This window comes from Abramis brama, assembly GCF_963993115.1.
Source record: "Abramis brama genome assembly, chromosome: 11".
In the NCBI taxonomy this organism is placed as follows: domain Eukaryota; kingdom Metazoa; phylum Chordata; class Actinopteri; order Cypriniformes; family Leuciscidae; genus Abramis; species Abramis brama.
The window spans coordinates 4,431,828-4,449,370 of record NC_139973.1 but is presented as its reverse complement, the minus strand read 5'-3'; the positions used below and the strand labels follow the sequence as shown (position 1 = coordinate 4,449,370).

The window sequence follows — 17,543 nt, the reverse complement described above, 5'->3', positions numbered from 1 at the left end:
TCGGTTCAAGCCTCATCGTGGGATAATGTTGATCAACAGAAAGTAATTTTAAAAGAAAAGAAAAAGTCAAAGACCTGAATACTCAGGAAAGCAGATGGTGAGAGGACTGCGCGTGATCTTCTCCTCAAACAGATCCTTCTTGTTGAGGAAGAGGATGATGGAGGTCTCGGTGAACCACTTGTTGTTGCAGATGGAGTCGAACAGTTTCATGCTTTCATGCATGCGGTTCTGAAAAAGAGGAGTGCGATCCTTGAGAAGGCAGTAATTCAACAGCAGAGGGCGCTGGCGGCTCACTTTGCCCCGTGTCTTTTGTATACTAGTGGGTGTTAAGGGGAGTTAATTATAAGTTAGTTTAGAATTACACAAAAGACATCAGCCTTACTAAGAACTACTTACAACATTAGTTACAATTTATCAAATAAAAAAATGATTAATTACATAAATTGTGACGTAACTAATGAAGATCAATTGTTAGAAATACTTTGTGTTTTCTGTGATTTAGGCCAAATGTCCTGTGCAATTTTAATTTATAATAAAATGGTCGATGTGCTCTAAAAGTGCAATTTTCAGCAAAACATACATATATATACACACACATATACATACATACATATATTAAAATGTGAAAATGCTTGGACAGGTTTGCAAAACTAATCACATAATGACAGATTCACAATTCAGGTTTATTGTTTGGACAATTCACATTTTTTTCCATGACTTTCCCAGTGGTTCTGACCACTTTTTAAAGCGACTGCACCGATCTGAGTCCGTCTCTGAAACTCACCATCTCCTCATCCTCTGCGAGCACCAGGTCATAAGCGCTCAGAGCCACACAGAAGATTATGGCTGTTACTCCCTCAAAGCAATGGATCCATTTCTTCCTCTCCGACCTCTGACCTCCCACATCAAACATCCTGAAGAGAGAGGAGAATTAGAGCGGGAGAACTGAGAAACAGGTGAAGGTGTCACTCGGCCCTTCCATGAGCATTAAGATTTCATGAGGGTCTCGGAAGAACAAATACAAGAGGACGATAATGAGAAAACACTTTCTACCAGAAACCCTTTCACTTTCTTTCCATATATAGCTTAGTCACCATGAAATCAAAACTGACAATTCTTGTTTTTTATGGAATATTGCAGATTGTTTTATAAATGATTTATCCATGCACATCATTATTTTTTCATGTGCCATATAAACTTTAATCAACATATTTCCCCTCCCTCTTGCAGCCAGTGTTAGATAAGCTACTAATTATATCATCAACAGAGTAATTAGATTACTGTACAAATTACTCACTCTAAAACATTTTTGCATTACTAATTACTTTATAAATCCCATATCAACCTCTACCAGTTAAACAATACAATGATAGACACAAAACATGCAATTTTAATTATTTGAAAGAATTAAAAGAGCAAAGATATACTTGAACTGACCAAAGTATTCAAAGTGAGATGTTTACATGAAAAACATACATTTGAACATTAGAAGTTAAATTTTGATGTTAAATCCACTATTGTTTTATATAGAATTGTTCTAGTCTATACAGTAATTAATCCATTTATATCAGAAGTAACTAATTAAATTACAGAAAAATTAAGAGTAATTCCTTACTTTACTTTTTCAAGGGAAAAGTAATTAAATTACAGTAATTAATTACTTCATAACGCATTACACTGCTTGCAGGACATCTCTTCTCTGATGATGTGTTTACTGACACGAGGGCGGGGCAACCTGTCACTCACATGAGATCCACCAATAGCAAACCACAACCATCCAAACAATTCCTTATGGACAAAATCAAGCCCCGCCTTTCATTTTTTCTCCTTTCACTCAGATATACATCACAATAGGGTAGAAAAGACCATCGCAACTTCCATTTCATGCCGACTTTACCCAGTTCTATAATAAACTCCTCTACACATCCAGAACTCTTACTTTCCCCCAGATTTTTGCCCATGTAATAGTGATTTTGTTTTTATAAATAAATACCCTTTCAGCGCAAACACACACACATATATATATATATCTCAAGATTCATGCTGAACTATATCAGCTAAGGTAAGTTATTTATAGCTCATTGATTTGTGTACATGCTTATAGACACACAGCACTGAATGTTTCTCACTTGAAGTGCAGATCTTTAAAAGTGAAATGTGTCTCCACGATCCCAGTGGTCTTCACTCTGGTCCTCAAGACGTCCTGCTGCGTGGGTACGTAGTCTGCCCGTCCTATCCTATCCATATCGTTCAGATAACTACACACAAACACACACACACACACGTAATTAGGTCATTCAAATCACAGCTCAGATGACTAACTGTCATTAAGCAATCATTAATATATTCAGAGCATTTGAAAGGCTTTCTTCTCTGTGAGCTGCTGAGTGCGCACGAGGGCAGAGTGTTTGTATTCGGCGGGTCTGCGCTCGTTTTTGAGATTTGACACCTGCATTAGTGCCTGATAAGGTGTGTTTACAATGGGCTGTTTGACACTGAACACTAGGGTATTGCTTACTACAGGGCTTCACAACATTTTAATTCAGCAAAACCCCTCTGGAATCTGCATTATTTACTTGACACAGTGCTTGAGAATATAATGCTTACATTTCAATAAATATAACACTATCCCCTGGTTTCACAGACAAGGCTTAAGCTAGTCCCAGACTACAATGCATGTTTGAGCAGGTTTAACTGAAAGCAACTTGCACTGACATCTTAAAATATAACAGTGACATTGTTTTGTCTCAAGATGAACACCAGAAATTGAACTAAGGCCTAATCCTGGCTTAATCTAAACCCTGTCTGTGAAACCAGGCCAATATTCAGAGTAAAATGTTATATATTGTATTATATGTAAAATGTTTCGATAATATAATATGATATTATTTTAGTTATATTATTATTATTATTTTTTTTAGATATTGCCATTTAGGTTTAATTTTTTCAGTTTGAGTTTATTTAGTTTATAGTTTATTTCCAGTTAATTATTTCAGTGCTTCACCTTTAATTTATTTCAGTTTATTGCCAAGGCAACATTTCTAATTTTCATTTAGTTTAAGTTGTTCAACTAACATTTATATTTTATATTAAGTTTTAATTAACGGTAATAACACTGAATATAATATAATTATATATATATATATAAAGTATTTTTATTTATAAAAAATAGTATGCATTGATAAACTTTTCAAAAAGTAGTATACTACACTGCTGACCTCATGCATGTTTAATTGTTTTAATTTTGTATTAAAAAAATCTATTTTGGCAATCTGACTAAATAAATGAAGGAGCTTAAAGATTATGGTTGATTTTGCTTCGGATTGATTCAACACACAGGTCAAGCACATTGCATTGTGGGATACAGTATTCAACACAGTGTACTCTTGGTTGCACACTGCACACTTTAGCTAATGTAGTAGGTCATCTGCATATTTCATGCATACAGTAAACCTGTCTACTGTGTACAGTACACACACCGATCAGAGTGAAGTTTGATCTGAGTCCAGTCTTCAGAGGTTTCCGCAACACAACAGCTGCTAGTGTGTGAAGTAGACTTTGACTGGAAGCCATAAATAGTCGTATTAGCTCAGTGAGCCGTCGCTGTCGGACGGACCACAGGCCTGTCCACATTTCTATGGCAACCCCAACTGACACCGACCTTTCATACATAATGATTCAGGCTGAAAAATTAGGTCATACTTTTGCAACATGTGATTGGCAATACAATTTCACTTTCATAATAATAGTCCTAATAATTTCATCATTGATATTTTTTTGACACTTTAGACAGTTGAAATTCAACCTTTATCTCCTTTTATGGAGATGTTTCTGCTAACAACAACAGATGGACTTGGCATTGACTTTCCTGCTTGAACCTGGCTCCCATCATGCATCAGTGTGTATGTGCTTAAAAAACATTAAAGTCACGTTCTGTTTCGGGTAGAGATACTATATGTAATTTTAGTATTCTGCTGCCACACCTCGCACAATTCTGTAACTCAAGTGTTTTTTTATGCAGCTCTGAAGTACATGGATGAAATATAATTAAACAACAAGTCACTTGAGCCTGTGCGCTGCAGTGCTTTTACAGAGGTTAATAGGTGTTGGGGCACAACAGGAAATGGGAGGATTTAACGGTTGCCAAATGACTAACACACAGCCTCGGGTGGCTTACTGCATTCATAAACCATATACAATATGATAACAGACACCAATGAGTGCTTTGACATGCACAACCCATTGTGTCTAAACTGACAATACACACAACCATTCAAAAATGTATTCAATAATTCATTCACTAATCTCAGGAATAAATCACATTATATTATATTAAATTACAAAATATACAATTTCACTTTCATAATAATAGTCCTAATAATTTCATCTATGATATTTTTTTGACACTTTAGACAGTTGAAATTCAACCTTTTTCTCCTTTTATGGCCGAATATTAAAATGCCTGTCAAGAACTAGCCATAATTCACCCCAAAATCCAAAGAAGAAACAAAAATGAAGCCTAGTAAAAGTCTACCTATCTATCCATCCATCCATCTATCCATCCATCTAATTAGTTTAATAAATTAGTGATAATTATTATATATATAAATATATATATAAAATCTTACTGGTCCAACCAAAATTGGAAGTAACTTTTTTTTTGTGGCTCAAAATTAATAAAATTTAAATAGAGTCAATATATCACTGGAAGATGTTCCAGTTCATTTGGTCATATATCTCTTCGGTTCAAGATTTAAAGTTCAACATACAGTATATTACAATGACAACATAGACAGCACATTAATTCTATTAAATAAGCAAACAAATAAAATGATTATTTCTTGATGTAGGCATCTACTATAAAATGCTTTTTAAAAACATCACACTTCTCTGATCACACAATGAGTAAATATTCAACAATTGCATTGTTTCAAATTAAATTGTTTAGCTCAAAGAGTCATTTATAATCAAAAGCAAAAATGAAAAGCAGAACTCATCTATTGTGAGATGAACCGAAATGTCCTAGTATCATCTTTAGCTTCTGGTGTTATGCTTTGAGAGTTTATTTCCTAGATTGCGCAGGTTTTAATGGGCAGCACTTCAGAAGGTTTCTGGAAGAAGATCATATGATGGACAGAGGAAGCAGGGCCTGAGGATCGTGACACGCTCTGTCTGCTTTCACTACTGCAGGATGGAGTCGGAGATGTGGGATGAAGGGAATGTGAGGACTTCATTCTCTTTCAATACACTGAGATAAAAGCAGGTCTTAATTTTAATTTCGCTTAGAAATCAAGTGATGCCTTTTGAACATAAAAATGCAAAACGTTTTCTGTGATGGGTAGGTATAGAAATATGGGGATAAAATATGCAGTTTGTACACTATAAAAATCATTATTTCTATGGAAAGTCACCATAAAACATGGAAACCCACTGCGAGTGTGAGTGTGAGTGTGTGTGTGTGGTCAATGAAGGTCCGAATGTGTCAACATCATGACCTCATTAAAGGCAGGACAGGAGATGTTTCTGCTAACAACAACAGATGGACTTGGCATTGAGTTTCCTGCTTGAACCTGGCTCCCATCATGCATCAGTGTGTATGTGCTAAAAAAACATTAAAGTCACGTCTGCCACACCTCGCACAATTCTGTAACTCAAGTGTTTTTTTATGCAGCTCTGAAGTACATGGATGAAATATAATTAAACAAGTCACTTGAGCCTGTGCGCTGCAGTGCTTTTACAGAGGTTAATAGGTGTTGGGGCACAACAGGAAATGGGTTGCCAATGGTTTAACGGTTGCCAAATGACTAACACACAGCCTCGGGCGGCTTACTGCATTCATAAACCATATACAGTATGATAAAAGACACCAATGAGTGCTTTGACATGCACAACCCATTGTGTCTAAACTGACACTACACACAACCATTCAAAAATTTATTCAACAATTCATTCAATAATCTCAGAAATAAATCACATTATATTATATTAAATTACAATAGAAAAATGTAATAATATTTCGCAATATTGTGTTTTTTAGTGGATATTTGATAAAGCCATGGTGATGCAACCAAATAAAATTATGAGCAAAAATAAATTGTACTTCTAATTTTAGACTTATCTTACCAAGCAGTGTAGCAATATATGCATATATTTGGAATTCAATTTATAAGCAGTCACCAGCTGTTAACATCTCACCCAATCAGATTTTAGGGGTGGAGCGCTAAGCATTTTATAACGCTGCAATTAGGGTTCCCACACATTTACACCAATTCATTTCCATGCCTTGATTTTGTGATATGCTATGCTGAACCATATTCATTCTAGATTAATTTGACTCATTTACAGGTGTATGAGTGTGTCAAATGTACAGTGCAGACACTCACTAAGCAGCCGAGTCGTTGAGCTGGTACTCTCTGGATCGGGTGAAGCAGCCCTGCACCCCGCTGTCAGCCCACAGTCTGCGGATCACATTGGCCAGGTCATCGGTTAAGATTCCCTGCTCCTCCGCTGCTGCAGACAGAGCAAACAGCTGGCGTGCGTCATCCTGCACAAACACACACCAGACATGTGCTGAGGGAGGACGGCAACCGAGCAATCACAACACCTTGAGCACGCTTTACTGTACAATTACTGTCACTCCATGGTATATTTGTAATGGCAATAGTTCAGATTAAAATAAACACAAAATTGCTCATATTTCCTGCTTTTATTGTGAATCATTCATCTGTGCACAAAATAACAACTCGCTCCGCCTGATGGATTTGACATCGTGCGCAAAACATTAAACCTGTACATCAGAAATGTGAAGTTGTGACTGTGCGGGACTCTCTGAATTATTCACTGAATCTCAGCATGACCTACATAGCAGTCCCAGACATTCCCACAGGTGTGCAGGAGCTCTTACCACTCGGCCCGTCTCTCCGTAGTCGATCTTGAGGTTGCTCATGGCTTTAATAATGGCCATTATGGACTGGATGGTGTTGCTGTACACCACGGCTCTGTACTGCTTACACTCGTCTTCTGAGTAGCCGTCTTCATGGATGATTCTAATCAGAGGGTGAAATGTGGAGAAATTACGGTTTTCACTGTATTTTTGATCAAAGATTTAAACAGTAGTGCACATGTAGTATGTGACTGAATAAAGCATAAAAACACAGGTATAAAATAACCCAACCTTTTCAAAACCAGTTAAACTGTTAGCGGTTTTATTATTATTCTGAAAGATCTATATAAATGCACAGTTACTGTTTAGATGCCGTGGGTTCAGAGAAACCAGCCAATCGCTAACACAATTAACATGTGAGCTGAATCCTCATACTATATTCTCATATAATAAATAGTATGCCAGATTAGGATTAGTGCCGTTAAGATTTGAGTAAAAAAGCCAAAGTATTCAGTATTTGTATTAAATATTTGTTTGTATTAAAAATGTAAAATATACTATGCTAAAGTATGCAAAGTAAGGTGTTTATGAAGCGTGAATCCAGACATGCTTAATCTTGCAGATTGAGGATTATCATCGAGACACGACTGCCCAGAGCAGAGCTGCAAATAGACAGTAGTGCAACAATTTGGTATCACGAGGAGATGGATGGTGTCTATTAATCATGAACAGGATGAGGACGCTTCTAGAAAAGGAACCAGCACTACATCACAGGGTCTGTAAGGTGGTTTCGCTCGTGTGGAAATGTGACTCCATCACAGAAATGAAACTCGTAACAGCAGTTAGAGACGGTTTCTGATAACACCTACTGCTTCATCTCGCACATGATGTCATTTGTTCAAAGTGCCTTTGCTGCAAATAAATATTTGACAGATGAAGCATGGCTTTATTACTGAATATAAATAGTGTGCACGCACTTGTCTCTCAGCAGCTGCAATGAGCGACTTCAGCAATCCTATAAGATCATTACAAATCACTCTGTACGACATGCATGTAGACTTTACAAAGATGACACCTATTGAATCGTAAGCTACGACTCAAGTTAGTATAGAAGAATAAAACGTCATCAGCATGCGGTGGTAAACAAATAGAGCAAGATTAATTTTATGTACTCACTTTGGCAATTATGGTTTTTATGCGCGCTGGAAAAAGAGGAGGAAGTGAAAGAGAATATGGATGTGGTCATGACTAGGAAAAAAGAGGCCAACTTGGCATGCCAATTTTGTAAATGGAGCTTGAGGCAAGTAGTTTTAAGTTAGTTATAGCACCATATCACATTGATCAATACACAGCTCTGAGCCGCTTTGTTCGTTTACTGTGAACCGAGCCACTCTGAGACAGAGTCATTTTATTATTAAACACAGATTTGACTGTTCGCTGTGATCATACTTGTCAAAGGTTTAATATAGCCAAATTGTTTTTTTATTTAGCAATAAGATCGCGCGGGTATTTGAATCGAGATTGCGTTCTTTTAACGATTAATCGTGCAGCTCTACCCTATCAAAACAAAAACAAAATAACGTAATGTCAGTTGTTGTTTTTTTTAAATATCGTGCAGCCCTACCGTATGCATACAGTAAATGGGAGTGGATGATGAAAAAAAAAAAGAAAGGAGACAGTAACCGTTTTTCTACTTACTTCATCTGTTTCACAATGGTGCTCTTCCCTGATTCACCTGCGCCTGAAGAGAGAAAAAAAACAGTTTGAAACAGTCAAACAAATAAAAACTCTAAAGTGAAAAATTCAATTCAAATACTGGAAAGCATCAAGTTCAATAAAACTGCACAGCTCCAACTGCATTTTGTCAATTTCACTGAATAGCAATGTCCTGTTTTACATTAGGGGTTACATCATCATCTCAGCCATTCATTCCTTATTGTTTACATGTCAAGGAGTTGTATATGGTTTATAGTGTGTGACCTACAGGGTCTCTGCCCGACGGCTGGCCACAAGGACAGAATAGAGCACGTTCTCAAATATTCTGTGCATGATGTATCATATTATCTGAAGGACAGAGGCTGTGTGTCTGCTTATTCTGAGGGATTCTGCACTTCCTTCACTCCCGGAGATGATTTTAGCCTAATACTGCACACTGAAGCTGTGCCAAAACATCTGCTGTCAAAACTCGGCTTCTTGTTGACGTAGCCTGGCCGTGGCTCTCCGCCTGTTGTTATTTCCACTGCATGAAAGCCTGATGTTCTGAGAGGCAGCTCACAAGTTCACAGATGTATACAGAAAAAGGTCTGGGAACAGTTCGGATTATTCCTGCATGAAGTAATGATTCTGTCTAAGTCATAAAAGCGCAGCTCTGAGCGGTTCTGCATCTGAAAATGCTGAGAGAACAAAAAACCTCTTCCGGTCCAGCTCTGAGTGGAAGATGTAGAGAAGTCATTCAATTATTTTGAGTGGAAAGATATGATACCTAATCATTCTGAGTTACTGAGTTATTCTGAGGGGAGATGAACAACTATATCACAATGCTTTCAGTGAAGTGTAAAGTTTTTTATCAGATCATATTAGATTGTATAAATCTAAATCTGCCAGAGTTCTGCCAAATGCACAGACACAGAATAATTTTAGTTTATCATGCTTGCTACAAGAAGTATTGCTATTATTTGTCATTTTTAACGTTAGGGATGTTTCAACATTTTGTATTCATCAAAATACCATGGCATTAATGTCTGCATTAGGGTGCAACCACACATTATTTTTTGTGTATGGAAAAAGCCAGAAAGCACACAATAAAACCTTCTCCATTTCATTTTCTTTTAACATGTTTTAATTTAGTAGGAGTTGTAAATGGAGACGCAGCATCTGCACAGTGGTGTCGTCAGAAGCCCCTACAGCGTCTCCTCAGCCATCTGCTGAATCATTCAAACACAGCTACCTCTACCAAACACTCCGCCTAATTTACTGCACAGTACCACAGTCCAATTACTACCTCACACTTTCATCTTTTAACAAGCATCTGAACAGATTTGACTTTTTAACCTATTAAATATTTTATGTATTCAAACCACACGCAAAAAGTGATTAAAATAAAATAATAAAATTAAATGAATTTAAAATAAATAAATAAATAAAAATATATAAATAATAATATATATAAATATTATATATATATATATATATATATATATATATATATATATATATATATATATATATATATATATATATATATATATATATACACACACACACATACATATATATAAATATAATGTTATATAATATATACAAAATATATATATATCTTGTATAAAGTTGCCTTTCCTGTCCTCATCTGGATTAATAATTGACTTTTATTGTTACCTTTGACCTCCTACAGTGTAATGACTGCACTGAATTTATTGTCCACTGTACTTTGAACAAAGAAAAAAAAGGTCTTAGGAAAAGAAGAACAGAACAGCACACCTAAACATTCACCTCCCAGTGCAGAGACCCGAGAGACACAGTTACACAGCGTCCCCCGAGCACTGCTACTGTACATACAGCTCATGGGATATACCATTATACCAACTCTACCATATTACTAGAATACTTACTAATGGCTAATCGAGAAAAATAATTGATACTTACGAGACTTCAAGAATAACAAGTGAATTGTTTATTCACAAACCCATAGAGGGTAAAACAGTGTAATTGGAGACAACGGGAGTGTTTTAATACACACCAGACTCATAAACACAGTATTTTGGAGTTTGTTCCTTTGGTGAGGCTTAAAAAAGCAGGTAAAGTTAAGGATAATATCAGGTGGCAAAAGACATGATAAACAATTACTTAGAGTAACATCTAATTAAATAAGTAATTTAGAAATATTGTAAACAGGTCATTAAAGGTGCTATAAGCGATCTCACGCGTTTTTTAGGCCAAAACATTTTTCACCACATACCGCAAACATCTCCTCACTATCCGCTAGCTGCCTGTCCCCTGAACACACTGTAAAAAAACAGTCTCTGCAGACAGCCCAGGCTCCACAAACTGCAGCAAAAACAAACTGAGCAACAAACAGAGCGACCCGCAGCACAAAACATAACAAACTGTTTCAGCCAATAACCAACAAGAATGATGTGGGGGTGGGGTTCGGGGGGTTAGTGCGCGGATGAGAAGGAGGGAGGGTCTAGCTAGCCTCCGTTTTGTTTGATAATAATTCAAACATCAACAAGAGTTTACGCCAACCGAGATCGCTTATAGCACCTTTAACAACAGCTGCTTTATAATCAGTAGTGTTTGCAAGCATTAATATTACTATTGCTCAAAGTTGGGGTTTGGGATTAGTATGCATAACTCGCCATACCTCAGGGACATTAGATAGTTTAAAGCTGCAATCCGTAGTTTTTCCTCTTTGTCGCCATCTCTGTTTGAAATCTGCAATTGCAGTTATTCACGGAATTATCAACTTTACGTGGGTTGTGCCTCGGCACGGCACAGCGCGTATGAATCCAATGTTTTGAGGAGAATGTGTGGCTGTCAGTCGCCGCCGGTGTGGATACTGGCATTCGCAATCACAGATTCTACTTTTTTATCATATCATATCACGCTTATCATATCACGTCAAACCGTGCAAATTATACTTTGTTCTCAAATGTTTAATGTTAACAACATCAGCATTGCGTTATACATTAATGTTTTCTAGGGCTACCTGTAGTTCAGTTTCTTCCCTTCCGATATTATCCTTGTTTTCGCATGGGCCGGTTGCAGTCTCTTTTATTCTGTAGCCACTCCGAAGTCCGAAGTCTTTTGCGTTTTACGACGGGTGAATCTCCAGTTGTCACTGGTGATTGTCGTTTGAACCTTTCTGGAGTTTAATAATATCAAGTGCTGTGAGAAAAGGCTATAAATCTCCACCTCCAACATCCTCACACTCATAGCCTACTAGCCGAGACTCTTCTTTATGTGGACAGATGTGACGTAATGACGCAGAGACATGCTTGAATTTCCCGCGGAAATCCACCAGTACCACTGGAATTAAAAACATTATTACAAGTTTACCGTTTAGAATCAAGCTAAGGCAAGCAGATAGTTATGAACACTGGCTGGTTAGGTACTTGCTCAAATTTATTTTGGATCATTTTTAACCCCAAAAAAGTTAGGGAATGCAGCTTTAAACAAAAACAAAAAAAACATACAAAATAAAAAAATGTTCTTTACTGGCATTTATGGTTCCATAAAGAACCTTTAACAGTTTAATGGAATCTTTCCATTCCATTAAAGTGAAAAAGGTTCTTTAATTTATTGAAATGTTCTTCACACTAAGAAAAAAAACGGTAAGTATTGATCAATGAAAAGTTCTTTGAGGAACCAAAAATGATTCTTCAATAACATCACCGCAAAACTCCCCATTTGGATCTCTATTTTTAATGTTATGAGTAATAAAAATAAAGAATGAGAGAAATAGAGAGAAGCAAAGAGATGTGTGATTATTAGGTCCTCGTCTAACAAAGGCCTCTGTGTGCGTTTGGCTGGCAGAGAGGATAGGCCGCCTCTGTTTGCTATCATTTGGGCAAACATCAATGCATGTGAATGAGACCCTCACTGGCCTCATGGCAATTAGTAAGCGGAGGGGAACATGGTGTCCTCATTCAAAGAGAGAAATGACAGACTCACAAGTGTCTGTTCAAAAAAGCGTCATCATCGTATAATACTGTGGCATGCAAAAACAGGACTAATGGAACGATTCTGTACAAGCCAGTATGCATGCATATGATAACATTGCAACATCTGGAGAACATTCCCCCAGTCTCACAGACAAGGCTTAAGCTAGTCCCAGACTACGATGCATGTTTGAGCAGGTTTAACTGAAAGCAACTTGCACTGACATCTTAAAATATGTCAGTGACATTGTTTTGTCTCAAGATGAACACCAGTAATGTTTTTTTTCTAAGGCACGTTCAGGGTTCTCAAGTTTTATCAAAAGCTTGGAGTGAGATCACATGCGGTTAGGGGAGGAGCCCTAATGGAGCCCCGCCCCCCAATTTTACCCATTGTTCATAATTAACCAGCACAAATTGAAATTATAATAATTGGTAAATCTGATAAATGACAGAGCAATTCATCACATCAAATATACTCTTTAATGTTATATTTCAAAATGACAAATATACAAAAATTACAAAAATATAACAAATTGCTCCAAACAGTTTGCACCCAGAGCACTCTGCTTTAATACATGTAGCCTTAATGTAACTAGAAAGTCTATTAATACAGTATAATATATAATTTAAAATAAAATGAAGAAATACATTTTCATTCCTTCCCATACCCACTAACATTTCCCTTAGTTTCAGATAACGTAAGCTAGCCAAACTGAGCCAAAGCTTCTGGACTGGTTGCAAAGTAGTTGTAGAGTTTTTGACTGCATCAATAATGTATACGATGGGCTATATATTAAATGCTCTAGCCTAAAAATGTTAGACGAGCTTTCTTCCAACTTACCTTCTCCATCACGACGCGTTCGCGCAATGTTGTTGGTTACCTAGTAACAAACGTACGGTGGCCGAGAATGTTCCGTCAACTTCCGTGTGTTCGCGCATCTGTGTTGCCTAGTAATGAACACAATCTGGCCGAGATACGTGCTGGCGGCAGGAAACTTCACTTTGTGTGCCTGCGCCTCGTATACAACGTTATATATAAAGCTTGCAGGACAACTTGGTTGGCATTGCCTTTTCAGCATGAGAAATACACGGTGTGGCGTGTGAGCGTGTGAACTGGTTGAATTGCGTGTGTCTCACGGCCAATGCGTGAGACTTGAGAACCCTGCACATTTATAAAAGCTATTACAGTATGCCCTAATTGAACTAAGGCCTAATCCTTACTTAATCTAAGCCCTGTCTGTGAAACCGGGCCATTGTGTTTGATTAAATGTCATAAGCTATGTTTACATCCACCTGTTATGTGCATTTATATGTGATATTTTTATATGATCATCCTGAAATGCCTGAGTCAAAGTCTGTCATCAGAATGATTTAGCATAATGACCTCCCAGAAGCTTCTCACACGATTGCATTCCCAAACACCAGGCAAGATAACCATCCGAACACAAGATAACATGACGCCGTTTGTTGCATTTCGTCTGCGCAATCTGATACACAAGTAATTTATGATGTAGGACAGAAGAGGCACAGTGGCTTGGGGACAATTAGAGCAACTTCCATTTTTATTACAGATATTTTGCGCCAATTTCCCAGGAAGTGACAATTTTGTTCTCTTGAACATGCTTTAAATCGCAAATGTTTTGTGCCATATTCCAATTTTGCGCACAGGTTAAATTCACAACTTTGGATGGAAACATGTCTATTGTTGTGTACAAACATCATAAAAAGTGCCATGGCAATTAGTAATTAGTAACACTAATTCTTAGTAATTAGTAATTCTTCTAGCATCTAACCGGAACATTTTCCAAAATATTTTAGTCAATACAATATCTAAATGAAAATGCATTTCAGCAACATGTGCTATCAGGGAACATCAAGCTTCATTCATGAAACATGAACAAAACAACAAATTCATGTAAGTTGCTGAATTCAACGCAACAATTGCATTCAATTCCAATAGATCGAAGAGTTTTCCAGGAAAACTCAAATACATACTTTAAATGCAATGTAAATCGTTTTGGATAAAAGTGTCTGCTAAATGCATAAATGAATTACATAATAACAGTTTTACGATTTACACATTCATTCTGCTCATGTTTTATGAACTAGTCTCAATGTTCACTGTAATAAATTATATATCTGTAATCTAATTATTAAAAAGACAAACTCCCATTATGAATCTCCATCATTGCCATTAGTCAGTACACACCCTGTTCGCATTTCTATTTGGCATGCCATGCCACCTTCACCTGATTTAACACCACTTCTGCTCATCCAATTTATCTGGAAGAATGAATCATCTATTTGCAAGCGCTTAAGTATTGCTCTCCCAGGTCAGACCATTGATTCAGAAAAATAGAGCAAACCTGCTGTCATGCTAACGCTTGTTAGCGAGCCGTTATTGGTGGGCCTGGAGGGAATCTGTGACCACAGAAAGCTCCAGTGAATTTAAACACCCAAAGCTGACAAAATTCAACACATTCCCAACACCCTGAAGGATTGCTTATTCGACATTGGGGGTAACTTCATAAATACTTTCAGATAATTTCAGTTGCATCTCCATTTAATCCATTTGATCATAATTATCCATTCCCAACATTGAAAGAAAGAAAAAAAAAGAAAGAAAGGGGTTTTTTTTGTGGTACAACCATTTTTCCACTGTCATTGAGATGAACTATGTGGTCTATTGTTGTGGTCTAACATCATAATTCTCTTATACCTTTTTATTTCAAGTTTGACCCATAAATCAAAACTTAATGTGCTGGGATGTCCAAAGATTGAGAGAGTGGCACAGAAGGAATGATGCTGATGAAAAGCACTAGTGTGCCAGTGATTTTTTTCTATAATGAAAAAACGACTGAGGGAAAGTAAAGAGGCAAAATAAATAATAAAGGGAAGCATTGATGGGTAGAGGACCAAAAGGAAGGACAGTGAAAAAAAAAAATGAAAAAAAAAACTGTATGTGACCCAAAAGTAATGGTAAACTGATTTTTGGTTGCAAAATTACAGAATTGCTTGATATAGATGGTTATTTAATAGGGCTGTGCTGAACTGAACTGATACATGACTATCAGTACATTTCAAACAATGACATGAATCAATACATATTGGTATGCAAAGAATATTAAATATTAAAAGACATTTTGGACATGGGGCAAAATATCTTGGACAGAAGGGTGGCGTTATATAACTACTTACTATTCACAGTTGCCATGCCCAAATTGACAAAATGTGGCTGAAAAAAAAAGTGTATATTTTGCTTACTGAAAATAAAACCTTTTCAATTTGATATCTTGAAACTTTAAAAATATGATTTGTAGCAAAAAAAAAAAAAAAGTATATGCAAATTAAGTAAATCAAAGTGAAGTGCTACACGAACTGCTTGAATCAGAAAATGTTCTCTCTGACTAATATAAATATAATATAAAATCTTTCTCCCACAGATGTGTCATGTTTATCTAATTTAGCAACATTATAACTAGCAATTCTAACTGAAGCTTTACAGAGTAAGATCTGCTGACTATCTAACATTTGAACTCTATAATTAACGGAGGACGTTGCAGACAGGCAGTAGAGTAATGGTAAAGTTTGAATTATCATGATTTATGGTCTTTAGCGGGTAGATCACCACCACCACCAATGAAGCTTACTTTAAAAAATATGGCAAGTCAGCATATGCATCACAATCCACCTGTGTCAGAAATAGGAGGCATTTCTTTTCACTGTAGCCAAAAACTATATTTAGACCGCATTGAGCATTTACTGTAGATCGGCAGAGAGCCAAACATGATACCGCAGCACTTGATCTTATTAAAAAAGGAAAAACACTCTTTTATTATTGCTCTGCCACACCTATCTCTTTTTACTAGCTCGTTTCTGGCCAACTTTGGAAGCTTGTATTGCTTATGCAATACGTTAGATTACGTTTAATACAAGTCACCAGGATTAGTAAGAAAGTAAAACCTCTTCAAAAGGCGGTTATAGTAAAAGTACTGAAGATTAATATTTAGTAGGGGTGTGACGAGATCTCGTGTTACGAGATCTCGCGAGATTAAAACGCGACGAGATTTCTCGTCGAGGTGAAACTTTGTCTCGTGAGTAAAAAAAAAAAAAAAAAAAAAAAAAAAACTTTGTCTCGTGAGTTGTTGTGATGTAAGCGTGATGGAGCGTGAGGGTGAAATTTGTATTGAAGATGCCCCTGCCACTTTTAAATCATTTGTGTGCCGGGCCAATCACACACACACTCCGCACACACACACACTCACTGTCCCTCGCTCACTCACTCACTCGCGCGCACACACACACACGCTCACTCGCACGCACACTCACTGTAACCGCACTCTCACTCACTCTCGCTCACACTCAACCCGTCGTGGAGGACCGTTAAAATTAAACATGCTAGTCTTTCTGTCGTGATGTCGTGAAGCATCACAGACGCGTTGTCGCCCACTATGACACACTATACGAAATGAAACGATCGAATCTTGCGTCCCGACGCCCGTTGTCCTTTACGAGTCTCCACGAAACGGATCGTGCCAAAATCGCGCTAAAATAGTGTAATCTGAACCAGGCAGGTAATAAACATTTGACCTATCGCGCAAAGAACCTATTAAAGCACTAATACATGGGAACAGTAGGGCCTATAGCTTAAAGTCATATCGACATCGCAATATTAAACAATGTTATCGCACATCGCAGCTTTTCCTCATATCGTGCAGCCCTAGTTACTGCCCAAAGGTCTCAACTGCTGCCAGAAATCGTCGACATGCTTATATTCTTGAAAAAGAACATGACCATAATCTTAGGCTTATCTTAGTTAATTTATCTCTTTTTCATGCTTGAAGAAAAAAATTGTTTCTGTTTGAACTTGTAGTTTTGAGAGAGCAGTACTTTGATTATGGATACACACTTACTGTTTGCACTTAAAGTGTTATTTCAGTTATTTATATTTATTTTATTTATACTGTTTTATTTTTTTATGTTCGATTTGTGGAAAGGAGTTA

The 17,543-nt window shown here is 36.9% G+C and overlaps 1 protein-coding gene across 1 annotated transcript in view; it reads right to left on the bottom strand.

Moving 5' to 3' along the window:
- gnai2b (guanine nucleotide binding protein (G protein), alpha inhibiting activity polypeptide 2b) overlaps positions 1-17,543 on the bottom strand; it is a 42,781-nt gene that overhangs the window by 1,911 nt on the left and 23,327 nt on the right. The window contains exons 2-7 of the mRNA XM_084128387.1: positions 8,582-8,624; positions 6,905-7,046; positions 6,384-6,544; positions 2,130-2,258; positions 785-914; positions 75-228 (exon numbers count right to left, since the gene is read on the bottom strand). Coding sequence (XP_083984513.1) covers positions 75-228; positions 785-914; positions 2,130-2,258; positions 6,384-6,544; positions 6,905-7,046; positions 8,582-8,624 — 759 coding nt within the window. The remainder of the gene's footprint in view (positions 1-74; positions 229-784; positions 915-2,129; positions 2,259-6,383; positions 6,545-6,904; positions 7,047-8,581; positions 8,625-17,543) is intronic.